The following is a 27,440-nucleotide window of genomic DNA, read 5'->3' as shown; positions in this document are numbered from 1 at the left end:
CCCAAGAGACTCATAGGTTCAGCAGTAGAGGGTAGGAGGAGTCAGGGCAGACCAAGGAGAAGGTACCTGGATTCGGTTAAGAATGATTTTGAAGTAATAGGTTTATCATCAGAAGAGGCACCAATGTTAGCACTGAATAGGGGATCATGGAGGAATTTTATATGGGGGGCTATGCTCCAGACTGAACGCTGAAAGGCATAATCAGTCTTAAATGATGATTATGATGATGACGATGATGTTTCTTTACGGAAAACATTAAAAATATTTTATTTTCTTCTACTGTAACCGTCAAGTCAAGAAAGTTTAATTGGCGGGCCTAGTTCTCGAGTTCGATGGTGAAGGATATTTTCTTATAAAGTTCATTAAAGAGATTGAAAATACGGTCAATGCCATTAACAAGTGTGGTGTTACCGCCAGACACCACACTTGCTAGGTGTTAGCCTTTAAATCGGCCGCGGTCCTTTAGTATACGTCGGACAGTTGTACAACCGACTTTGCTAGCGATGGTTCACTGACAAAATACGCTCTCATTTGCCGAGACGATAGTTAGCATAGCCTTCAGCTACGTCATTTGCTACGACCTAGCAAGGCGCCATTATCAGTTGCTATTGATCTTGTAATTCATGTACCGTCAGACCGACGTTCACCATTAATGGATTAAAGTTAAGTATTCCACCAGCTACGTTCGTTTTTCTGAAGTCTAATTTCCCTGTCCTGTTCCAGACCTCACGCCAGCCTGCGTGAGCTACAACGCGTGCCTTTCGGCTTCCTCTAGTATTCTTGGGTTGGCTCTCCTGCCAATCCACAACAACAAGTCCCTTGAAGATGACTAAAATATCATCGACATATCTGAAGTAGGAGAGAATGCCTAGTGCTGTAGCTGAGAAACAGTTGAACAACTTTTCTTCTAGAGAGTTAATGAAAATGTCAGCAAGAATATCAGCTTACGGATTTCCCATAGCGAGACTGTGGGATTACTGATTGCAGTTGTTCATTAAATTCAAAATAGTATTTGACTACGACTGTGATTATATCCATGAAGTCAGTGATTTGTTCATCTGAAAGTTCTTTTTTGAAATGACGTAAATTTTTTTCTACGATCCTAAGCGTTTCTTGTACAGGAACGTTAGTATATAGATTTTTATCTCTAGTGAAAACAACTTGGTGTCTGAACTGCATTCTGAATCTTTTGTTTTATGGGCTAAGCGTGACTATTGGGGATGGAATAATTGTTCTGGAAGAAGAAGAATTCTTTCAGAGTTTCATGCTGAAATTTGGCTACATCAAGGTAAGCGCTATGCATAGTATTAGAAATCGGCAGTATCGGATGGTTAGGTTTGTGTATTTTGAATTGAGACCGAAATTTGGGGGGTGACGGTTCATGTTGATAAGCATTTTCTTCTGAAAAGGTTTGATTAAAAATTTTGCGTCATTGATAGCTGACTGACTTTTTTGTAATTCCGGAGTCGGATCATCAAGCAGTTCCAAAATATTATTTTCTTTAAAAAATCTAAGGTTTTAGAAATATATTCAGAACAAAAACTAAAGAGCAATCTTTTTCAGACTTGGTTATTAAAGTATCAGTTTCTTTAAGTTTATTATTAATGGATTTAACCAACTTCCTATCGTTATGCATAACATTATGAAGAGAGGCTGTGTTTTTACTGAGGATGTTAGCTACATCAAAGGTAATTCTAGTTTGACATGAATTATCTATTTTTTTTTACAATCAAGACCAATTTTTAGGTCGACAAGCATTTTTTCTGTTACATTTACTTTCTGTCAAGTTGGGCATGACATAATACTTTAGACCTTTTTCAAGCAAGACATCATCTACATCATACAACGCAAGCCACCTAATGGTGTGTGGCGGAGGGCACTTTAGGTACCACTATCTGATCCCTCCAGCCCTATTCCACTCGCGAGTAGTGCGTGGGGAGAATGATTGTCGGTAAGCCTCTGTACTGGCTCTAATTTCTCGAATTTTCTCCTCGTGGTCAATAGGCGAGATGTATGTGGGAGGGCGGGGGGAAGTAATATGTTGTCTGACTCCTTCCGAAAAGTGCTGTCCCGAAATTTCAATAGTAAATCTCTCCGTGATGTACAACGTGGAGTTTGTGTAGTCTCCGTAACGCTCTCTTGCCAGATAAACGATCCCGTGACGAAACGCGCCGCTCTTCGTTGGATCTTCTCGATCTCCTCTACCAGTCCTACCTGACAGGGATCCTAGATAGATGCGCAATACTAAGAAACGGGCGAACAAGCTCGTTATAAGCCACTTCTTTCGTGGATGATTTACATATCCTTAAGATTCTTCTGATGAATCTGAGTCTTGTGTCCGCGTTTCCCACTATCTGTTTTATATGCCCATTCCACTTAAGGTTGCTGTGGATAGTTACGCCTAGATATTTTACGGCAGACGCTGTCTCCAGCTGTTTTTCATCAGTAGTGTAGCTGTACAGTTTCATGTATAAAATTAATCTTAGTCTTATTTAAAATTCTTTTACAAAATACGTGACTGCTTTCTTGAAAGTACTTTGAGGCCATTTTTCAGCAGGAAATAGACAAAAAAGGTTTCTAAGTTTCTCTTCGTGCTCATGCAATATGCCTTGTTTACAAATTTCTAAATGTTCGTTAATCTGTATCCAGAAATAGTCAACGTTAAAATTGTAATTAAGACGAAAAATATTTACAAGATCTAAATACAGAAAATATGCGTCTTCATTAAGAGCATCTTTTTAAGCATATTGCTTTTTAACATTATCAGAAATGAGATTTTTAACTGTATGTTTGAAGAATTTGGGATCTTTATTACAATTTGCAAATTAGTGTAGGCTTTCACATGATTAGGGAAGAGCCCCCTTTTTTCACATTGCTTATTAAACGGGATAGCCATACCTGTGCGTAGCACTTTCTTTGTTATATCTTTATACTTAGAGGCAGCCTTCTATGTATTTTTCTCGAAATGATAGCCTCATTCTCAATGGTCCGCATCTCGTGGCCCCGCGGGCGTTCTCGCTTCCCGAGCACTTGGTCCCGGGTTAGATTTCCGGCGGGGTCAGGGATCTTCACCTGCCTCGAGATGACTGGCTGTTTGTGTTATCCTCATCATTTCATCCTAATTCATGAAAATGGCAGATTGGACTGAGCAAAGGTTGGGAATTTGTACGGGTGCTGATAACGGCTCAATTGAGCGCCCCGCAAACCAAGCATCACCATCATCATTCTCAATAAACAACTACAATTACGAAATAAAAACTTCTTGAACGGTATAAAGCCGTTACTTCATGTTTGATTTCGGGTTTCCTCGAGTAATTACCGAAATGTTTTTTCTATCTAACTCGACTCATAATTCTCGTTTATTAAATGGTTTATATTGGCTGAATTTCATGTTACATTGTTTTTATACAGGCAATGTCATTCAGCCCTTTTTGTATTTTCTATAATGGTGTTTTCATCCTTTAAACTTTACTTTTAAACTCTGGTGTAGACGCAATGTTATCTTGTCTGCTACTGTCAAACAAAATATTGTCTTTTACGTCCTGTACTGAGTAATCTTCATCATAATACTCGTCTGTATTTATTTGAATGTTAAGTAGCCAATTTGTATTTGCTGCTACTAGATGGCCCTCTTGGTGCAATGTTCACGTGCCTGCGTCGTTAACACGGGCGCCTCAGTTTGATGCTACCTGTAACTCGACGTATGCGAGCAGCCCGTAGTGGCTTGCTTTCCACGCATTCTGCTTTAAAAATTTTGTGACTAAAGCTTTATCGCTTGATATTTATTTTATACGTGACATGTAAGTACTGTTACTTTCTTGTGCTATTAGTCAGTACTTACATTTTTGTACAAAAGATTTCCCCGTAATTTTGTACTTATGTTATAGGCCAATTTGAATGTAATTTCTATGAAGGCACTCATAGAAGTGTCTAAACCAGGTCAAAAGACTTAATCTTTGCGACCGAGGGCTGTAATTGCTTTAAGTTTAATTTGTAAATGGTAGCTAACGACGCAGCCATGATTTAAACTTTTATTTTGAATTGTTTCTTTTGTGTGCATTTAAAGAAGACATCGTGTAACTAAAGGAACGTATATGGGTGAATCTCCATGTCACTCAGGTGCTACGACTATAGTTTATTCAGCAATAACTGACGACGGTAGAAGTTTTCTGCATTGCCGTAACTGCACCATGAAGTGGACTATGCCTACAGTACAGACGATCCGTTTTGCGTCCACACACCAGATTTCAATGTTTGACTTGCTGTCCAGGGGAAAATAAACATTAATGGTTTGCTTGTGCCACACTTGCTTGGAACCACTAACCAATCTAAGAATTTTTTTTCTTGAGTAATCAGTTTTCTGACTGGATTGATGTGGCCCACCACGAATTCTTCTCCTGTGCCAACCTCTCCACCTCAGAGTAGCACTCGCAACCTACGTTCTCAGTTATTTGCTGGATGTATTCCAGTGTCTGTCTTTCTCTACAGTTTTTGCACTCTAAAGCTCTCTCTGATACCATGGAAGACATTCCCCGATGTCTTAAGAGATGTCCTATCACCTTGGCCCTTCGCCTGGTCAATGTTTTCCACATATCTCATTCCTCTCCGATTCTGTGCAGAACCTCCTCATTCCTTAGCTCATCAGTCCACCTAATTTTCAACAATCGTCTGTAGTACCACATCTCAAATTGCTCCCTGAAGTTAAGGCCTATGTTTGCTGCTAGTAGACTTCTCTTTGCCGGTACTAGTCTGCTTTTGATGTCCTTCCTACTCCGTCCGTCATGGGTTGTTTTGCTGCCTAGGTGGCAGAATTCCTTAACTTCATTTACTTCGTGACCATCAATCCTGTCCTTATTTCTGCTACTTCTCATTCCTTTCGTCTTTCTTCGATTTACTCTCAGTCCGCATCCTGAAGTCATTAGGCTGTTCATTCCATTCAGCACATCACGTAATTCTTCTTCAATTTCATTGAGGACACTCATGTCATTAGCAAAGCTTCCCGTTGATATTCTTTCACCTTCAATTTTAATTCCACTCCCGAAGCTTTCTTTTATTTCTGTCATTGCTTCTTCGATGTGCAGATTGAACAGTAAGGGCGAAAGACTACATCACTGTCTTACAACCTTTTTAATCCGAGCACTTCGAACTTGGTCTTCCATTATCTTTATTCCTTCTTGGCTCTTTTACGTATTGTATATTACCCGTCTCTCCCTGTAGCTTACCCCTATTTTTCTCAGAATTTCTAACATTTTGCACCATTTTACACTGTCGAACGCTTTTTCAAGTTGGAGAAATCCTATGAACGTGTCTTGATTTTCCTTTAGTCTTTCTTCCATTATCAATATCTGTCTGACCATGATGCAATCTAACTGGAATCTCCTCATATCTCACGGGCTTTTCCAAGTATACCGTCTCCTCTTGTGAGCCTTCAATAGAGTATTCGCTGTTAGTAGCTGAAATTTATGGCAGAACTCAATCAGTCTTTCTCCTCTCTCATTCCTATTACCAAGCGCATATTCTCCATTAATCCTTTCTTCTACTCCCTCCCCTACAACCGCAGTCCAGTCCCCCATGACTATTAGATTTTTATCTCCCTTTACATACTGAATTACCATTTCAATATGCTCATATACTATTTCTGTCTCTTCAACCTGGGCTTGCGTCTTCGGCATGTAATCCTGAACTATAGTTGCTGGTGTTGGTGTGATGTCGATTCTGATGAGAATAACCTATCACTGAACTTTCCACAATAACACTCTCTCCGCCCACCTTCCCGTTATACTATTTGATTCTGCTGTTGATATTAGCCTACACTCATCTGACCAGACATCCTTCTCTTCTTTCCATTTCACTTCAGTGACTCCCACTATATCTAGATTGAACATTTGCATTTCACTTTTCAGATTTTATGGCTTCCCTGCCACGTTGAAACTTCTGACAGTCCACGCTCCGATTCATAGAACGTTATCCTTTCGTTGGTTGTTCACTCTTTTTGTCATGGCCACCCCCCTTGGCAGTCCCTCCGCCTCCCCACCCCTCCCTCCAACCCCCCGATATCGGAATGAGAGACTATTCCGGAATCTTTTGCCATTGGAGCGATTATCATTACAAACTACATGTCCTGTGGATACACATTATGTGTCTTTAATGCCCACTGCCTTCTACATCCTCATGTAGCTGATCTTTGCTGATTCTTCCGCGTTTAGTGGCAGTTTCCCACCCCAAGGGCAAGAGAGTGCCATGAACCTCATTCCACTCCTTCACGCTCTTTGACAAGGCCGTTGGCAGAAGGTGGGTGACGTCTCATGCCGGAAGTCTCTGGTTGCCAGTGCTGACTGAGGACGTTCTGATAATCAAAGACGATACCGCTAGAGCACTACAGAATCCGAATTTGCAATACCAATAAGCAAGACTCAAGGTTAGAGAGAGCGGGAAAGAGGAGGTGGACAGAGGTGTGAGAAGAAATGGACATAGACAATGAGAAGGAGAAGATAGAATGCGAGGGAGGTGGCAGTAGGAGATGGAGAGAGATAGAGGGGCGGGGGAGAGGAGGAGATGGACAAAGGGGGAAGGAAGTGATGGAGACAGAGATTGAGCAGAGGAGAAGATAGAGAGAGGGGGCGACATGACGGACAGAGAGGGGGGGGGGGGGGAAGGAGGAGGAGGAGATGGACAGAGAGAGGGTGAAGGAGGAGAAGATGGACAAAGGCAGAAGAGAGGAGATTAGGACGTATATTCAATTACCATACGAATTAGAGAAGTATGCTATCTCCTTCCTTTCCTTTCCATTTAAGCAGGCTGTGGAAGGTGTGAAAAACGCAAATGAGCAAGTACTTGACAGCTACGAAAGGGTTTCTAAATCAGAGAATAACGAAGTTATAATTGTGGCCCTTCAGGAGTATCCCAATTTGGGCTGCACGATAAAATGATAATCTCAGATGTTTAAGTATAATATTATATAATTTTTCTGTTGTAACGCCAATACTAAGTCCTTCGCTGGCTCCGCAAGGGGAAGAAACAACCTGAGTCATACAATTTGGTGCATACTGCTTGCGTTCCATACTGAGTATATAGGAGGAGGAACACAGCCGTGGATTCACCTTGCGCTTCGTACTTACCTCCTGTATGCCATGCTCGAAAGTGCGCGTCAGATCTGCAACGAAAGAGAGGGCTGCCGTTGTCAGCAAGATCCGGTGAGCTTCTTCCGCGCCTGGTGGCGCAGCTTCCACCTCTACATTCCAGAGAGTCTTCGTACTGGCGTTGTTCTGTAGACAAATAGAAGCAATGAGATATATGCCTTGCATCAGGTAAGGCTTATATATACTTCTTCCTGATTCCGAGAGCACTTCGCAGACCACCTTATGCGCCAGAATTATTTGTTCTGCTGGTGTAGAAAACACGAATATTACCAAGGCGTTTATGTTATTCTGTAACTCGATATCAGCCCAAATTTCGCTAATTTCACCATCGAGGATATTACGCGACGTAAGATGGAGGTCGTAATTTATATCTCAATTTCTCCTTGAAAATAACCACTACGCTTTGGAGAACACCGTTTCCTTCTCAATCTGTACAATGTGATTACGTTAGCATTACGTTCTGGAGGTAGTTGAAGGTTTATGTACCACTCGCGCTCTGCCAAAGTGATGTGCAAGTGTTGCACAAAAATATGGAAACAACAAAAATACAACACATTATTACGCCTATTACGGTGTAGGAAACCCTTTGGCATTCAAAACAGGTTCCAGTCGTCTCGGAGTGGATCAATATAGATCCTGTAATGCTTTCAGGGGAATCTGTAGCATACTACCTGCAAAATAGTGACCATTTCAGATAACGACGATGGAGGGGGATAGCGATCACACAAAACTTCTGTCCAAAGCAGACCAGAAAGGACCAATAATATTGAGGTATGGTGACTGTCGTTGCCAGTGCAGATGCGACAATTCATCCTCGTGATCACAGGAAACCACTCCTGGTCGATGTGAGCTGTGTGGAAAGTGGAGCTGTCGTCTTTGAATACAGTATCACCACTGGGGACACGTGTTGTGCCATGGGATGGACTTCATCAGCCGAGATGATGACATAATTCTTGGCAGTAACCCGATCTTGCAGGGTAACTATGGGGTCCATGGAATATCACGATATGACTGCCCAAATTGTCACCGAACTCCCGACATACTTCAGTCTTGTGACGCAAATTAGATCGGAAGTTGGTAACAGTGTGAAACAAGATTCATCCGACCTAATGACTTTCATCCATCGCTCCATCGTTGAGGTTTTATGGCCATAGCACCAGGTTTTCCTGTTGCGGGCATTTCAGCCACTGTTGAGTGGTTTTGGAAATCCAGGTCTCCCTACAGCCCCTGTTTATGGGCCTCACCTCATGGTGTTTCGGTACTGACAGAATTGGCGAATGCGACATTCAGTTCTGCAGTGACTTTTGCAGCTGTTGTTCTCTTATGTTGTCTTCTTATTCTATTTAAACGAACGTCTGTTACCATCACTAAACACGCACTGTCGTCCGCGTTGTGACTTAGCAGTTGATATTCTTCCGCTTTCCCTGTACACTTCGGGTCCCTTGTTTACAGATCCAACCACCATAAGAGCACCAACAATTTTCCCACGTTAGAATTCACTTAGCTCCGACACAATGCACTCACAACTACACAGAACACTGTTCTCACCAGGGCTGACATCTAGAACTTATTGAGGACATTACACAGGCGCCGTTCGTGGTCAAATACAACAGCGCAATCTGCAGCCTTGGTTGGCATCTCAATTTATGTTCAAGCACGCATTTTTTGCGATGTTTCCGTGTTTTTGTCTAACCCTTGTACGACTGCTGAGTCTAAGCTGAATTAAAATAATGAAGTTAAAAAATCAATTAAAGAAAAACGCTTCTAACAGTCCCAGTGTTACCAGCGAAAGATGAATTGTAAAGAAAAAGAGATCCCTGTGTGAAGCATCTACCATATAACAAACAAGAAATATTTATATTTTGGATGGCGTAGCTGCGCTCACGTAATGGGTATGAGTTATTCGCAAGCCGCATTCTGTTTAAATATGAAAGTCTTTCGGAATTTCTGAGCTCCAATACCACGAAGGAAAGCAAGTAACAAAATTTTACTTATTCTGCACGTTCAATAAGTAGAAAGAATGTATAATTAAATTTTCAGTGCATTTTCGGGTGTACAGCGTACGAAATTTAGTACACAGAGCTGCCAACTCAGACAGCAACAACGTCTCTAACTCGGCTGGGCATCGGGTCGAACTCAGCTTAGTTGACAGATACTGGCTCGTCTAGAATCTCTGCTGTGCCACCTGTTTAAGGCCCTCGAGAGAATTGTGCTGAATAGAATATCCAAACCTGTAGACGAGTTCCTAAGGCCTGAACAAGCCGGTTTTAGGCCAGAATGCTCATGCACTGGGAAAATTTTGGATTTAACCCAGTACACTGAAGATGGATATGAAAGAATGCAGGTGACCGATGTTCCTTTGATCCTAGCGTAGCGTATGACACTTACATCTACATCTACATTAATACTCCGCAAGCCACCCAACGGTGTGTGGCGGAGGGCACTTTACGTGCCACTGTCATTACCTCCCTTTCCTGTTCCAGTCGCGTATGGTTCGCGGGAAGAACGACTGTCTGAAAGCCTCCGTGCGCGCTCTAATCTCTCTAATTTTACATTCGTGATCTCCTCGGGAAGTATAAGTAGGGGGAAGCAATATATTCGATACCTCATCCAGAAACGCACCCTCTCGAAACCTGGCGAGCAAGCTACACCGCGATGCAGAGCGCCTCTCTTGCAGAGTCTGCCACTTGAGTTTATTAAACATCTCCGTAACGCTATCACGGTTACCAAATAACCCAGTGACGAAACGCGCCGCTCTCCTTTGGATCTTCTCTATCTCCTCCGTCAACCCGACCTGGTACGGATCCCACACTGATGAGCAATACTCAAGTATAGGTCGAACGAGTGTTTTGTAAGCCACCTCCTTTGTTGATGGACTACATTTTCTAAGCACTCTCCCAATGAATCTCAACCTGGTACCCGCCTTACCAACAATTAGTTTTATATGATCATTCCACTTCAAATCGTTCCGTACGCATACTCCCAGATATTTTACAGAAGTAACTGCTACCAGTGTTTGTTCCGCTATCATATAATCATACAATAAAGGATCCTTCTTTCTATGTATTCGCAATACATTACATTTGTCTATGTTAAGGGTCAGTTGCCACTCCCTGCACCAAGTGCCTATCCGCTGCAGATCTTCCTGTATTTCGCTACAATTTTCTAATGCAGCAACTTCTCTGTATACTACAGCATCATCCGCGAAAAGCCGCATGGAACTTCCGACACTATCTACTAAGTCATTTATATATATTGTGAAAAGCAATGGTCCCATAACACTCCCCTGTGGCACGCCAGAGGTTACTTTAACGTCTGTAGACGTCTCTCCATTGATAACAACGTGCTGTGTTCTGTTTGCTAAAAACTCTTCAATCCAGCCACACAGCTGGTCTGATATTCCGTAGGCTCTTACTTTGTTTATCAGGCGACAGTGCGGAACTGTATCGAACGCCTTCCGGAAGTCAAGAAAAATAGCATCTACCTGGGAGCCTGTATCTAATATTTTCTGGGTCTCATGAACAAATAAGGCGAGTTGGGTCTCACACGATCGCTGTTTCCGGAATCCATGTTGATTCCTACATAGTAGATTCTGGGTTTCCAGAAATGACATGATACGCGAGCAAAAAACATGTTCTAAAATTCTACAAGAGATCGACGTAAGAGATATAGGTCTATAGTTTTGCGCATCTGCTCGACGACCCTTCTTGAAGACTGGGACTATCTGTGCTCTTTTCCAATCATTTGGAACCCTCCGTTCCTCTAGAGACTTGCGGTACACGGCTGTTAGAAGGGGGGCAAGTTCTTTCGCGTACTCTGTGTAGAATCGAATTGGTAACTACAGGAGACTGATATATAAGGTTTACCAGATGACTAAAGATTTTGGATTTTCGCGATTTATGCAGTGTGTACTGCAGAATAGGCGCTTCTACGCTGAAGAGCCAAAGAAACTGGTTCACCTCCCTAATATACTGCATGGCCCCGCGAGCATGCAGAAGTGCCGCAACACGACATGGTATGAACTCGACTAAAGTCTGAAGTAGTGCTGGAGGGATTTGACACCATGAATCCTGCAGGGCTGTCCTAAATCCATAAGAGTACGAAGGGGTGCAGATCTCTTCTGAACAACACGTTGTAAGGCGTTCCAGATATGCTCAATAATTTTCATGCCTGGGGAATTTGGTGGCCAGCAGAAGTGTTTAAACCCAGAAAAATATTCCTGGAGCCAATCTGTAGCAATTCTGGACGTGTGGGGTGTCGCATTGTCCTGCTGGAATTGCCGAAGTCCGTCGGAATGCACAGTGGTCATGAATGGATGCAGGTGATTAGACAGGAAGCTTACGTACGTGTCGGAGTCGTATATAGACGTATCAGGGGCCCCTTATCACTCCATCTGTCCATGCCCCACACCGTTACAGAGCCTCCACCAGCTTCAACAGTCCCCTGCTGACATGCAGGGTCCATGGATTCATGAATTTTTCTTCATACCCGTACACGTCCATCCACTCGATACAATTTGAAACGAGTCCGCAGCTCGTGGTATAGTGGTGCGAGGGGCTGCCTCTAGATTCAGGGATACCGAATTCGATTCCCGGCCGTGTTGGGGATTTCATCTTCCTGGGAACTGGGTGTTTGTGTTGTCCTCATCATTTTATCATCTTCATCATCATCATCCGTGACAGCGGCTAGACTGGATTGTGCAAAACTTGGACTGTATAAAAATTGGGAATTTGTATTGGCGAGGATGACCGCGCAGTTGAGCGCCCACAAACCAAACATCATCATCATCACAATTTGAAACTAGACTCATCCGACCAGGCAATATGTTTCCAGTCATCAACAGTCTAATATTGCTGTTGACGGGGCCAGGCGAGGCATAAAACTTTGTGTCGTGCAGTCTTCAAGAGCACACAAGTGGGCCTTCGGCTCCGAAGGCCCATATCGTTGTTCAATGTATATTGCTGTTAAATATATACACCAACGACCAGCCAGTGCATCCCGATAGTAGGCAGTTTGTATATGCTGAGGATACGGCCTTGGCTGTCCAAGTGAGCACTTTCGAGGAAGCGGAGAATAAGTTAACTTGCAGTCTTGAAATGCTAGGATTACTGTCACCAGAACCACCTGAAACCAAAATCCATCAAAGACGGAAGTTTGCGGTTTCCACCTGAGGAGTAAGGAAGTCAAAAGAAAACTCCATGTGAATTGAAAAGGGCAACAGCTGGAACACTGCTACACACTCAAATATTTTGACGTGGGGTTGGACAGAACTCTATTATTTAAACTGAACTGTTTGGACACTAAGCCACAAGGTCAGTGCTAAGAAGAATATAATTCGTAATCTGATAAACGCAAATTAGGATAAAAATTATTCCATTCCCGTTACTGTTTCTCCAATTTTTCATTTCATATGACATCATGGCGGATGGGTTACATATCCAACTATTTTTACACAATTTGGTGATGACGCAAAAGGGAAAAACGCGACGTTTACATTAAACAATTTTGCAACCAAGATTGTTTTCATTATGAAATGATACATACTGGGGCGTTGACACACAAGTGCTTCGAACAACAGCCATTGCACTCAATTTGTCGGCAGCTGAACATACCACGCCTGTGTACTACTTCGATTGGGAACCACTGCGTGACTGGGAATGTCCAAATGGACGACCACGTACTGATGTGCTGAAACCTCAGCACAAACTATACCCCGCTAGATTTAGAGCTAGGTAATGATAAGACCATCTGTGCAGGTGATTACTGGGCAAAACATATTTCATCTTTAAATTTTATTACATTTGACTTTACTATATTTTAGTGTATAATGTTCTGGACGCGGAAAACAAATAAGCTCAATGTCAGAATTCAGCAGCCATAGTGACTGGTAAATGGTGTTGTGTTATTCTCTCGGCAACCCTTAAGTTATCACTGGGCGGCACATCTAAAGGTCATTTGCTGGCTAAGGTGAAAGCCGTCAATCAATCCTGCTCTCATAGAATTTTGGTGCTCTTACCAAGTTTGGCAGGGTATCTTTCTCTGCCTGAATTTGCTCCAATTTTACATGCTCTTACTTTCCGTACCAAGCAGGAAGATCACGCTAGGAACCTGATTTTGTGTGCCTTTATTCTCACCTTAATTACAATTGACGGTCAGTACAATACGCACCTATTACCGTCTGCTCCAAAAATGGATGATCTCGCATTTTTAATGAATGTGGGTGTATTAACAAATGCAGACAGATTCACGTCGAAGCTCTTGGGTTGGCTAGCGTAGTGGGCTGGAATGGTAGCTGAACGTTATTTTCGAAGCCAACTCCAGTCATGATACTGTGGCGCGACAGGCAGTTTGGGGACTTGTTGGTATACTCCCACCAAATTTTGTCGTTCTCCGAATGCGGAGGTGAGGTAGTTGAAGTTTTGGAGAGAACTAACCAGGGAGGTGCTCCATGATCAAGTAAGTAGTCATTCTGGATGAAAGTTAGCTTCGATTCCGAGTTTGGTTTTTCTGTACCGATAAAATCCGTCGATAGAAGCAGTGCGGAATTCTCGAAGTGACGAGTTCAGTATCGTTTTACGTAAACTATGGTTTGTCTGAATTCGGTGTTTGATCGGTCATGAACCACTTCATGTAACGTGCACCCAGTTGCCTGTCATGATTCTTTTCACTGTAAGTCAGGTGCTGGCTTTTGGAAAGTGGTGGACTTTGCTTTCGAATCTTTGTGTGTGATAGGGTTGAGAAAAGCCGGAAGATTAAAACCATTACCGGTATTTCAGTTCTGAGTAACCGCTATTTTCGATATTTATTTGGTCACGGTTGTAAGAGACGTTTTTATTTTTTACTAATAATCGCGTAAAGAAATCAGAAAATGAATTAGCCATAACAGCAGTATGCCAAAAATTTTCGTTTTTAAATAAATATTTGTAAGAAACGAGTAATTTTTATTGGTAAAATTTGCATTGCTTTGAAATATTGCGTTATTATTAAAATGGAGAACATCGATCAGTGTTATTTTAATAACAATGCCAACATAAACGAGCAACAAACACATGGAATAAGAATTGGTACAGTATTGCTGAAAGGATAATGTACCTTTTACCGTTTGACGTGACCTATTAGATGGTACGCATGTACAGGCAGTGTGCAAGATTTGCTCCATATGATGTACATGGTAGTTTCTTACTGTCGTCATCGGATATCAGTTGCATTACGGAATCGCGCCGTCCCTAGTATGTTGTGAAGCTTGGTATCAATGAAGTGCAATGCTCCATTAGCTTTACAAGATTAAAAACGGAAGGAGCTACTACAGACTTGCGACATAATATATGGAGAAAACTTAAAACGTAACATTTCATTCATAGTTTACAATAAAAATAGAAGTAGCTGAACTCCTGTCTGTGTCTACACAACATACATTTATCTACTTTTAGCTCTTGAAAACCGACAAATTAGCACGAAAAATTGAAATCTTCAGCCCGTTTTCAGTCTTTATCATTGACTGTTCGTAACCTCCAAATAGTGGTGTGATCGCCGATTATAACAAGATTTTTGAGCAGTTTCCAAAATTATCAATCAGAGAATAGCCAACCACATCACTTTTCGAGAAAACTAGCGAATGGGGGACGGACAGTTTCTGTTGTTGTTGTTGTTGTTGTTGTTGTGGTGGTGGTGGTCTTCAGTCCAAAGACTGGTTTGATGCACCGCTCCATGAAACACTATCCCGTGCAAGCCTCTTCATCTCCGGGTAACTATTGTAACCTACATCCCTCTGAATCTGCTTACTGTATTCTCCCTCCAGTACTAAATTGGTGATCCCTTGATGCTTCAAACTGTGTCCTACAACAGATTCCTTCTTTTCGCCAAGTTGTACCATAAATTTTTCTCCCCAATTCTGTTCACTACTTCCTCATTAGTTACGTGATCTACCCATCTATTCTTCAACATTATTCTATAGCACCACATTTCAAAAGCTTCTATTCTCTTTTTGTCTAAACTGTTAAACATCCATATTTCACTTCCATATATGGCTACACTCCATACAAATACTTTCAGAAAGGACTTTCTGACACTTAAATCTATACTCAATGTTAACAAATTTCTCTTCTTCAGATGCGCTTTTCTCGCCATTGCCAGTCTACATTTTATATCTTCCCAACTTCGACCATCATCAGTTATTATGCTTTCCAAATAGCAAAACTCATTTACTACTTTATGTGTCTCATTTCCTTATCTAATGCTCTAGCATCACCTGATTTAATTCGACTACATTCCATTATCCTCGTTTTGCTTTTGTTGATGTTCGTCGTACATCCTCCTCTCAAGACACTGTCCATTCCGCTCTTCCCAGTCGTTTGCTGTCTCCTAAAGAATTAAAATGTCATCGGCAGACTCAAGGTTCTTATTTCTTCTCCTTGGATTTTAATTCTTACTACAAATTTTTCTTGAGTTTCCTTTACTGCTTGCTTAATATACAGATTGAATAACATCGGGGATAGACTACAAGATCTGTCTTAAATATGACTCAGTGAATGTTATGACAAGTGATCTTGAAATAAAACATTTTATGATTAACACTTCTGAGTTCATGAAAAGAACTCTACATCCATCTAAATTCCATTCTTATATCCTCCTTTCAAGATACTGTCCATTCTGTTCAACTACTCTTCGAAGTCCTTTGCTGTCTCTGACGGAATTACAATCTCATCGGCGGACCTCAAAGTTTTTATTTCTTATTCCTGGACTGGAATCCTCACTCCAAATTTTTCTTGTGTTTCCTTTACTGCTTGCACAATATACAGATTGAATAATGTCGGGGATAGACTACAACCCTGTCTCACTGCCTTCTCAACCACTGCCTCCCCTTCATGCCCTCGGCTCTTACAATTACCATCTGGTTTCTGTGCAAATTGTGAGTAGTCTTTGGTTCCCTGTATTTTACCCTTACAATCATCAGAGTTTGAAACGAATATTGCAGTCAACAATCTCAAAAGCTTTCTCTAAGTCTACAAATGCTGTAAAAGTAGGTTTGCCTCTCCTTAATTTATCTTCTATGCGAAGTCGTACGGTCAGCATTCCCTCGCCTGTTCCTACATTTCTCCGTAATCCAAACTGATCTTTCCCGATGTCGGCTTCTACAAGTCTTTCCATTCTTCTTTAAAGGGTCCGTGTTAGTATTTTGCAGCCGTGACTTATTACACTGATAATTTGGCAATTTTCACCATTGTCAGCACCTGCTTTCTTTGGGATTGGAATCATTATGTTGTTCTTGAAGTCTGAGGCTATTTGCCTGTCTCATACAACTTACACACCAAACGGAAGAGTTTTGTCACGGTTGGCTCTGCTAAGACTATCAGTAGCTCTAATGTGTAAAAGATGGTGGGCAGGATTTTCTGACTCACATCTGCATTCTTAATAAAAATAATTTTAAAAAGCTTATAAATGTTCAGCATGTAGCCATATTTTAAAATTAATTTTTGACGTGAATGTAAAATGACTCGTTCCACATCCTTACGATGTATCGTGCAAATGATCCATGGAGCCGGACGTAGTGGCGTGCCGTTCTAGGTGCTACAGTCTGGAACCGCAAGACTGCTACGGTCGCAGGTTCGAATCCTGGCTCGGGCATGGATATGTGTGATGTCCTTAGGTTAGTAAGTTAGTAGTTCTAAGTTCTAGGGGACTTATGACCTCAGAAGTTAAGTCCCATAGTGCTCAGTGATTTAAACCATTTGATCCATGGAGCACGAAAATACGTAACTAACTACCGGTACTCCATGTGATATGAGCTACTTCAAATTGATAATAGCAATTTGTTGCAAACAGTATTACAATACGCTACTTACATTGCAGTTCAGTTAAAATTGCATGTTATGTCACTGATACTCAAGCAATTCATCTCTCACTGGAAAGATCCTATGTAGTATAATGTCAACAAGTAAATTGTGGAACCTTTTTCAACAGATATAATACATGCAATACACGATTGCTTTAGTAGAAACCTTTAACTCAATGATAACTGTGGAACTTAGTTTTTTAGGCACAAAAAATGTACAAATGCAGAAAGCTGAGCTCCCAACTATCGACATGTGGAGTGAAAAAGTGTGATCATAATAATAAATGGATGGAATTCTAGTAGAGAAATAAAATGACTAGTGGTTGTCAGAGGCAAAGGAAAAGGCCAAAATGATATCACAAGTGTAACAGACCAATTTCTAATTTTAGAGAAAGACATACAATAAATAATGCCACATTATTACATCAAGACCAAAGGAACTAGTGTAATCAATATTTATGGAGCTATTTTGACGTGAAAACATCTATTCTGTCATCGGTTGAACTTTATCCTGTGGTGAAACACCGTAAGTTTTGAAACGCTAATACCTGCGAGACTAATAATGCATAGCCAGTGGTTGAGCCCACAAATAGGTCGATCATATCGGTATGTATTCGTCGTGCAGTATTTCACCTTTCAGTGACGTCATCGTACCAGTGTAGGAGCATGCGTGTGACTGTTGCGAATTACCTTTGTGTAATGTTAAAAACTGATGTAGCGTGGAAACTCATTTAGCTAGGGACTGTTTCGGGTGTCATTGTGAAAGGCTTGTGGAGCTCTGGCTACGATACAAAGCGAGCCAATAATATAAGTGAAAATTCGTATTAAATTGAAAATTACAAAATAATGAAAGACGCAACCTCATACGACTCATAAATATGCCCGAAGCACAAGTCAGAAGAAAACCTGCGTCAAAATAAATACTGAAAGCCTGAAAAGCTGAGTGCCGAATGAATGCGGGAACTACGGCAGCATCGAAAAGGAAATGAAGAAGCGGTGTCCCGCTGGAAGTCCGCAGCTCGTGGTCGTGCGGTAGCGTTCTCGCTTCCCACGCCCGGGTTACCGGGTTCGATTCCCGGCGGGGTCAGGGATTTTCTCTGCCTCGTGATGACTGGGTGTTGTGTGATGTCCTTAGGTTAGTTAGGTTTAAGTAGTTCTAAGTTCTAGGGGACTGATGACCATAGATGTTAAGTCCCATAGTGCTCAGAGCCATTTGAACCATTTTGTCCCGCTGGACATACATCTGACAGCGACTATACAGGCTTCTGATTTGTCTGTTCTGTAATCATTAATACTACTGTGTCACCATTATGTTAAAGAGATTGATAATACAGTTACATATTAATATGAAGCACTTGTTATGGTTTTATCCCGGCATGGACCCGAACTGTGGACTCAGATATTTTACTCTCAGAAGGCGGATGGAACCAATGGATATTATGACCTGCTGAAGATGTCACACGAAGTGTGACTTTAAAGTTTGTTTTCAGAAATGGAGAGAAACACTCCACAGAATTATTTGTTTTTAGACATTGAACAAGCAGAAGATATAGTTTGACGGCAAATCAAGTAGCTGCAGCTTTGTAAATTTATACTTATATGGCTAATCGGCTTCTGCCAATAGTTATTGTTTACCATTCTTCCATACTAGGTCTCAAATCTCATAAACCTCTGGCTCCTTATGAAACAGAGAGGAAAAAAAAGGTGATGTCATCTACTCGCCGTTTCTACAAAAAATAGTTCAAATGGCTCTGAGCACTATGGGACTTAACTGCTGAGGTCATCAGTCCCCTAGAACTTAGAACTACTTATACCTAACTAACGTAAAGACATTACACACATCCATGTCCGAGACAGGATTCGAACCTGCGACAGTAGCGGTCGCGCGGTTCCAGACTGTAGCGCCTAGAATCGCTCGGCCACCCCGGCCGGCGCCATTTCTACAATTGCGTTACACACGTAACCATTTGTAGAAACTACACTGTTAAGCCACATTAATGTGACCACCTGCCACAAGCCTTAATAATGAGCTTTTGCACCGCAGACCGCTGGAGATGTGCAGGAAGAGAGCCGGTGAGGTTCTGGAAGGTACCGACAGCGATGTGGAGCCATGCCGACTCCAGTGTCTTGGCCAGCTCCGCCAGGTTTCTTGTGTGAGGATTCATAGCGTCAACGGCCCGATTGAAGTGGTCCGACAGATGCTCGATTCGTTTTAAGTCCAAGGGGTCAGCAGAGGGGTAACGTAACCTTATCCTCACGTTCTTCCGACCATGCAAATACAAAGCGAGCTGCGTGACACGGCCGGTAGCTGTGGCCGAGCGGTTGTAGGGGCTTCAGTCCGGAACCGTAATGCTGCTACGGTCGCAGGTTCGAATCCTGCCTCGGGCATGGATGTGTGTATTGTCCTTAGGTTAGTTAGGTATAAGTATTTGTAAGTCTAGGGGACTGATGACGTCAGATGTTAAGTGCCATAGTGCTCAGAGCCATTTCAACCATTTTTTGCATGACACATGGCATTGTCCTCTACCCCCTCCAGGGGGTCCACAACTCTTTTTGTGGATACGAGTGCAGCGAGCACGGGACCCTGAGCTAATGTGGCCCGCCTTCCTTTCTGGGCTGCATACCTTACTTTTCCGCATCCATCCTTTGTCCTTCTCTTTTCCTTACCTCTTCTCTTTACCCTTTTCTCCGCTGCAGCGTTTGAGACCTCTCTTCTTTCCTTTCCCTTTCTTTGTTTTTCCCTTTCTCTTTCTTCCTCCCTGTGCGTGTCTGAAGGCCGACCCACGCATTTTTGTGCGTAGCCGGTGACGGGGTAACGCGTAATTCCCCGCCCCGAGTAGACAGGTAGGACACGTATATACCCCCTGGTAACGGCCAGGCCCAGGGACGGGTGATTACCCGAGCTGATACCTTCCGAAAGTGCCAATTGGTCCCTCCATCCATTTGTCGGGAGGTGTGACCCGAGGTGTGAACAATCACCTAAGGCGGGAGTGCTCTCAGAGAGGGCCCCCACAAGGGGGGAGTGCGTCATCAGAGACGCCGGTAATCATGGGGGATTCTTCCGCAATGGTTTCCTCACCTTCCTCTATGTCTGCTCAGAAGCGTAAGTTCACTGAGTCTCAGCCACAGACAGTTCTTCCATCGTTGCCACAGTTCCTTGTTGTTTCTCGGTCTGACGAAGGTCACGACTTCTCCACGGTCAACCCTTTCATTATTCAGAAAGGTGTCGACGCAATTGCAGGTCCTGTAAAGTCTTGTTCCAGACTACGGAATGGCACCTTGTTGTTAGAAACAGTCAGTGCCCTCCAGGCACAAAAATTACTGTGTACTTCACTGCTCCACACCTTCCCTGTCCGGGTTGAAGCGCACTGCACTTTAAATTCCTTGCGTGGAGTCGTTTATACACGCTCCCTCGATGGATTGTCTGACGAAGAAATTCAGCACTACCTGTCTGACCAGGGCGTAACGGCTGTTCATAGAGTTATGAAAAGGGTTGACACAAACATCATTCCAACCCGCACTGTTTTCTTGGCATTTGACAAAGTTCAACTCCCATCGAAAATCAAAGCAGGCTATGAGATAATTTCCGTTCGCCCTTATGTCCCAAACCCTACGCATTGCTATCGGTGTCAGTGGTTCAATCACACCAGCCAGTCCAGTTCCAATCCGGCCAAATGTGTTACATGTGGCAAGGATGCCCATGAAGGTGCTTGTCCACCTCCATCCTCTCGCTGTATCAACTGTATGGGTGACCACGCTGCTTCCTCTCGAGATTGCCACGTTTTTAAAGACGAAAAGCTCATCCAGGAAATCAGAGTCAAGGAAAAGGTGTCGACCTTTGCTGCTCGAAAATTATTCGCCAGTCGACAGCCCACCGTGCCTTAGACAGGAAAATACAGCACTGTCCTTGCTTCTCCTCAGCCAACAAAGGAGGCGGCCACACAGACTTGCGACCTCACTTTTAGTGCCACGGTCGTCAGATCGGCGAGCGCAAAGATCGCCCGTTCAACCTCACCACTTTCGCCTGCCCACTCTATGGCTCACCCTTCATCGGGTTCTGCTAAATCTCGAGCCCAAAAGTCAGACACCAAGATTTCGAAAAAAGAGCATACTCGTGAAGATTTTTTACGTATCCCAACTTCACAACCATCAGTTCCTCCTCCATCTAAATATCATATTTCCAAGAAGGCTACTAAGAAACCCAGTTCATCTCCTTCTCCGCCAAGGCGTGTCCCATCTACAGCACCGCCTGGCGGAAATCGCCCTCGGCCGTCTTCTGTGTCGCCGAGGCGCACTGATGGCGGCCGATCAACTGGCTGATCGCTGGTGGCAGGAGCTGCTCCAGAACAACCTATGGATCAGGATCTTCTGCCTTCGGCTGAATGCCATTCCATGATGTCGGTCGCCAGTTCTGAGCAGTCGATGAGTTGACAGCAACCTTGGTCACATTCCTCCATTTACTGTTCACCCTATGTCCATTATCCACTGGAATATCCGTGGCATTCGAGCCAATCGGGATGAATTGTCGATCCTCTTACGATCCTACTCGCCGGTCATCTTCTGTCTTCAGGAAACAAAGCTGTGTCCCCATGACCGCTTTGTTCTCCCCCATTTTCAGTCCATCCGATTTGATCTCCCTTTTGTTGAAGGCACTCCAGCCCATGGAGGACTCATGATTCTTCTCCATGATACTCTCCATTATCACCCAATCCACTTAAACACTTCCTTCCAAGCTGTCGCTGTCTGTCTTTCCCTTTCTGGATATACCTTTTCTCTTTGTACTGTATACATTCCATCGTCGACACCATTGGCACGAGCTGATCTCCTTCATCTTCTTGGTCAGCTTCCACCCCCCCCCCCCCCCCCTATTTGCTGATTGGGGACTTCAATGCCCACCACCCGCTTTGGGGATCTCCACATCCTTGTCCACGTGGCTCACTATTGCTAGACGTCTTCCACCAAGCGGATCTAGTTTGCCTCAACACTGGGGTCCCTACATTTTTGTCTGCCTCCACGACAAATTTCTCTCACTTGGACCTTTCGGTCGGTACTGTTCCGCTAGCTCGGCGCTTCGAATGGTTCGCCCTTGACGATACACACTCGAGTGACCACTTTCCATGTGTCCTTAGACTGCAGCCTCAACTGCCATATATGCGCCCGCGACGCTGGAAGTTTGCCCAAGCCGATTGGACACGTTTTTCGTCTCTAGCGACATTCGATGACCGTCATTTTCCCAGCGTCGACGATGAGGTCACACGTATTACCGACGTTATTCTTACAGCTGCGGAACGTTCAATACCACGCACCTCCGAATTGCCCCGGCGCCCCCCAGTTCCTTGGTTCAACGAGGCGTGCCGTGACGCAATAACGCAATACGTGAGCGGCGACGTGCTCTTCGCGTTTTCCGCCACCATCCTACTTTGGCCAACTGTATCCGCTATAAGCAGTTCCGTGCGCGATGCCGTCGCGTCATCCGCGATAGCAAGAAGGCAAGCCGGAAATTCTTTATTAGCTCATTTAACACCTTCACTCCATCCTCGGAAGTTTGGAGTCGGCTTCGACGGTTATCAGGCGCGCCTAGTTTCTCCCCGGTCTCTGGGCTCACTGGCGCGCATGATACATTAGTGGACCCCGTCGCAATTTCTAACTCATTGGGTCAGCACTTTGCTGAGATTTCGAGCTCTTCAAATTACCCGCCAGCGTTTCTCCCGAAGAAACGTGCAGCGGAAGTGCGACCTCTTGCTTTCTCCTCTCAAAATCGCGAAAGCTACAACACTGTTTTCTCCATGCGGGAACTCCAGGGCTCCGTTCTGAGTGTTGTACTGTTTGCCATTGCCATAAATCCAGTTATGGATTGTCTCCTTCCTGATGTCTCGGGCTCCCTCTTTGTGGACGATTTTGCGATCTACTACAGCTCTCAATGGCCCAGCCTTCTTGAACGACGTCTTCAAGGATGTCTCGATCGCCTCCACTCTTGGAGCATCGAAACCGGCTTCCGTTTTTCTCCCAGTAAGACCGTTTGTGTTAATTTTTGGCGACGTAAGGAGTTTCTTCCACCCTCCTTACATCTAGGACCTGTCAACCTTCCGTTTTCGGACGTCGCTAAATTCTTGGGTCTTATGTTTGACAGAAAACTGTGCTGGTCCTCCCACGTTTCCTATCTTTTGGCTCGTTGTCTGCGATCCCTCAACACCCTCCGTGTCCTGAATGGTACCTCCTGGGGAGTGGACCGAGTGGTCCTTCTCCGCCTCTATCGCGCCTTAGTGCGCTCGAAGTTGGACTACGGAAGCATAGTTTACTCCTCTGCTCGGCCGTCTATTCTTCGGCGTCTCGACTCTATCCACCACTGTGGATTACGTTTAGTGTCTGGAGCTTTTTACACGAGCCCTGTGGAGAGCCTTTATGCTGAGACTGCTGAACCTCCGCTGTCCACTCGGCGAGCAGTCCTTCTGAGTCGTTATGCTAGCCATCTGTCTTCCATGCCTGCTAATCCAGCCCATGACATTTTTTTCAACGCCTCCTTTGATGTAGGGTATGCAGGCCGCCCCTCCTCCGTACTACCACCGGGAGTCCGCTTCCGTCAACTGCTCCATTCTCTTTCCTTCCGCTTTCCAAAAACCTTCTTGACAACTTGGGGTACAGCACCGCCTTGGCTCCGTCCCCGTATCTGCCTGCTCCGTGATATTTGTCAGTTTCCCAAGGATGGTACCCCTTCACTTGTTTATCGTCGGGCATTTTCTGCTCTATGTGCACAAATGACGGAAGCCACATTTATTTACATTGATGGCTCCAAAACATCGTTAGGTGTAGGGAGTGCCTATATTGTTGGCGACACCCCAAATCAATTTCGGCTTCCCGACCAGTGTTCGGTGTATACTGCGGAGCTTTACGCTGTTCTCCAGGCTGTCCACTACATCCGCCGCCATCAGCGGATACAGTATGTTATCTGCTCAGATTCTCTCAGCTCTCTCCTCAGTCTCCAAGCTCTTTACCCTGTCCACCCTCTGGTCCACCGGATTCAGGACTGTCTGCGCCTGCTCCACCTGGGGGGCGTCTCGGTGGCGTTCCCCTGGCTCCCGGGACACGTTGGTATATGTGGAAATGAGGCGGCCGATATAGCGGCCAAGGCTGCAGTCTCTCTTCTTCGGCCAGCTCTTCAATCGATTCCCTTCGCCGATCTACGGAGCGTTTTACGTCGTCGTGTTGTTCTTTTATGGCACGCACATTGGTCGACACTTCCCCATAATAAATTGCGGGACGTGAAAGCTCTTCCTTGTGCTTGGACCTCTTCCTCCCGAGCGCGTCGTCGGGAGGAGGTAATTTTAACTCGACTCCGGATAGGGCACTGTCTTTTTAGCCATCGACATCTTTTAAGCGGCGATCCTCCGCCACTCTGTCCCCACTGCTCTCAGCTGTGGACGGTAAGACACCTTTTGAGTGCCCCTATTTTACTCCGTTACGCGCCCGTCTACAGCTGTCGCCTGATATATCGTCAATTTTGGCAGATGACACGCGCTCGGCCGATCGCGTTCTCGAGTTTATTAGTGCCAGTGAAATGACGTCAGTCATTTGAAGCTTTTTTTTGGGGACAACCAACCCCTTTCTGTAGTGGAATTTTAAGCTTTCCTTCTGCTTTTAGTTTCTCCGATTTTTTGAGTTTCGTTCCCATTGCTGCTGGTTTCCATCTTCGTTTTTTACTGTTTCCTAAGTAACGGACCGGGCGCTAATGACCATAGCAGTTTTGCGCCCTAAAAACCAAAACAAAAAAAATTGTCCTCTACGTAAATACCATCGTGGTGAGGAAAAATAAATTGCATTTAGGGGAGGACATGGTCTCCAATGATAGATGCATACTTGTGATGATCCATTGTGGATTTCAAAATGACAATATCACCAACGAAATAAAAAAAAAACGGCTCTGAGCACTTTGGGACCGTAGCGGTCGCGCGGTTCCAGACTGAAGTGCCTAAAATCGCTCGGCCACCTTGGCCGGCTCTGCTCAACAGTTACGCTTCGTTTCGCTCGTACACATCTCCATAACCGTTGTTCATCACTGTCATGTATGGCCCGCAGTGCACCACAGTTACCATGGCGCCGGTTTTGAATACCGCCATTTTGTTATACGCGGTATAGTTTAACCATGTTGGCACGCGAATAGTCTACAGACTTGGTCGTTTCGGAAATGCTTTCACCCTTGCCCTGAAAGCCAGTGATCATGCCCTTTTGGACGACAGATAAATCGCTTAGTTTCGGCGTTACGACAACGAGTGCACTGTTTCCGCATCCCCATGACGCGCTTTACAATGCCTCCACTGCTAGTGATGCCACCTACGGTTTGTGAGTAGTTACTGCACGTTAACGTCTAAATTAGTATGTGGTCGCTTTAATGTGACTGGACAGTGTATAAAGGCGATACGGTCTACGCTCACAGTTGCGCTAATGCGCTGCTTCCTGGAATCGGGTAGGCGCGCCGGCCCCAGATCGAATCCGCCCAGCGGCTTAATGACGGAGGCCGGTGTGCCGGCCAGCCTCGATGTGGTTTTTAGGCCATTTTCCACATCCCACTAGGTGAATACTGGTCTGGTCCCCACTTTCCGCCTCAGTTACATGGCTCGCAGACATATGACCGCATTCGCACTATTCCGTGGATTACACTTGACACAGACAGTTGGGGTACACGAATTCCGTCCCAGGGGGGTACGGGGTGGCGACAGGAAGGGCATCCGGCCACCGCTTCAATTAACCTTGCCAAATCCGATTAACTATGCCGACCCTGTGTCATTGCGGAACAAAGGAACAAGCAAAAGAAAGAAAGAAAGAAAAGGAAGGTCTGCGCTCATAGTTGCCATATGGCACGCACAGAAAGAAAGCGGGTTACCCGCATAGCGGAGCCAGCTTGAAACGGCTGGAAACTGCGCCAAGAATATCCCCATGTTATCAAATGGGACAGCACACAATGACCGTCGGAATGGCGGCGCTGAATGGTGCGGGCCAGCACCTGCCTGCGAGCCGGAATGTACGAGATACTGTATGCCAGCAACAACGGCGCTGGTGGATGACGCGCTGAGCTAACAAAATCGAAGCGCGCGCCCAACAATCTTTTTCAAACGATCTTATAGAAACTGTATATATATATATATATATATATATATATATATATATATATACACGTTACTTGCAGCTTTATATATCAGCTTTATGGTGAAGGACCACGTTTCGTTAACGGTAATAGTTTTTGTGATTTTTTTAAAAAGTAAGACACTGCGAAAAATTCGAAAATTTTGCAATGGAGAATATGGATCGCAATGATTTGGCGTTTCGTGCGTGTTACAGCATACGTAACTGCATATTAAATGTAGCTAACGTATTGAATTTGTTTTAGATTTGGGAAGAAGTCTCTATCTCCTATCTCCAGAAAAATGATTTTGTGTAGCGCACTCAGTTCCGATCGCACGCGCCAGTGACAAAAGCCAGAACGAAATATCCATAACAACCCTAATACCTCATAAAGGGTTGGAGATACCGAAACGAGATTGTGGCAAACGATAGCGTACAGAGACGATGGTATTTTACCATACGTACTGTTAGCATGCTGAGTTTTCTTACCTACAGCTTTATACAATAACTATAGACTTTTTCAACAGAATATTGCAGTTTTTTAAAGTAATCGGTAGCTGGTGAAATGGCTGTTAGCGTCGATTTGCAACAACATAAGCAAGTTAAATGACCATTAGTATGACTTTACAACAACATAAGTGAAGAAATTACACGTTTAATTTTTACCTTAAGCATGTGATTTTTCATATGCTATTGATCTGACTTGGCCTCAGTTAATAAATTACTGTTTCAGGGAGTTTGAGGTGTAAAACGAAAATGCTCTGGTAAGTTACAATAGCAGCTGTTCGTTATTAGAAGCAGACTGGGTTGAAGGATTCTGCTGTAATTGCAACAAAAGAATTGCTTTACTTTCGCCTGCCTTGTTAAACTTTCATTTTTGAGAAAAGCGTCATCAGTAGCGATTTATGACTAATAGCCTATGTCTTTATTGCTCCCGAGTTAAAATTTTCTTCTTTTGCGAAAACACAGCGGAGTTCACACAAAATCAACTCACTAACTTGTTGACATTATTGCAATTGCAAGAGAATCTTGCAACTGTGGTTTATTAAACAAATAATTGAGGACGAGTTAGGTCAGCATCTTAGGGGAAAGTACATCCGCAGAATAAAAATCGGTTAAATATTTTTTTAATCAAAACTGAAACCGCCTCATGTATTAATATGTTTAAAGAAATCCTATCGGTATCAATCATGCACTCCTCCTACCAGGAAACGCAGTGCAAAATAAATTGAACAATGCTGGAAATACATGATCAGTATTGTGGGAATGACAGGTGCGTGAATATCGCACTATCTTGTTCTTGTGTTTTTAAAGCAACAATATGGCAATAAATACTTTTACCGTCACAGTGT

The 27,440-nt window shown here is 43.9% G+C and overlaps 1 protein-coding gene across 1 annotated transcript in view; it reads right to left on the bottom strand.

The window, feature by feature from the left end:
* The window catches only part of LOC124621819 (malate synthase-like), a 138,218-nt gene that overhangs the window by 100,683 nt on the left and 10,095 nt on the right, over window positions 1–27,440 (bottom strand). Inside the window, exon 2 of the mRNA XM_047147257.1 lies at window positions 7,119–7,265. Within this exon, the coding sequence (XP_047003213.1) occupies window positions 7,119–7,265 (147 nt within the window). The remainder of the gene's footprint in view (window positions 1–7,118; window positions 7,266–27,440) is intronic.

This window comes from Schistocerca americana, chromosome 7 (assembly GCF_021461395.2).
Source record: "Schistocerca americana isolate TAMUIC-IGC-003095 chromosome 7, iqSchAmer2.1, whole genome shotgun sequence".
In the NCBI taxonomy this organism is placed as follows: domain Eukaryota; kingdom Metazoa; phylum Arthropoda; class Insecta; order Orthoptera; family Acrididae; genus Schistocerca; species Schistocerca americana.
This window is presented reverse-complemented; position numbering and strand designations above follow the sequence as displayed.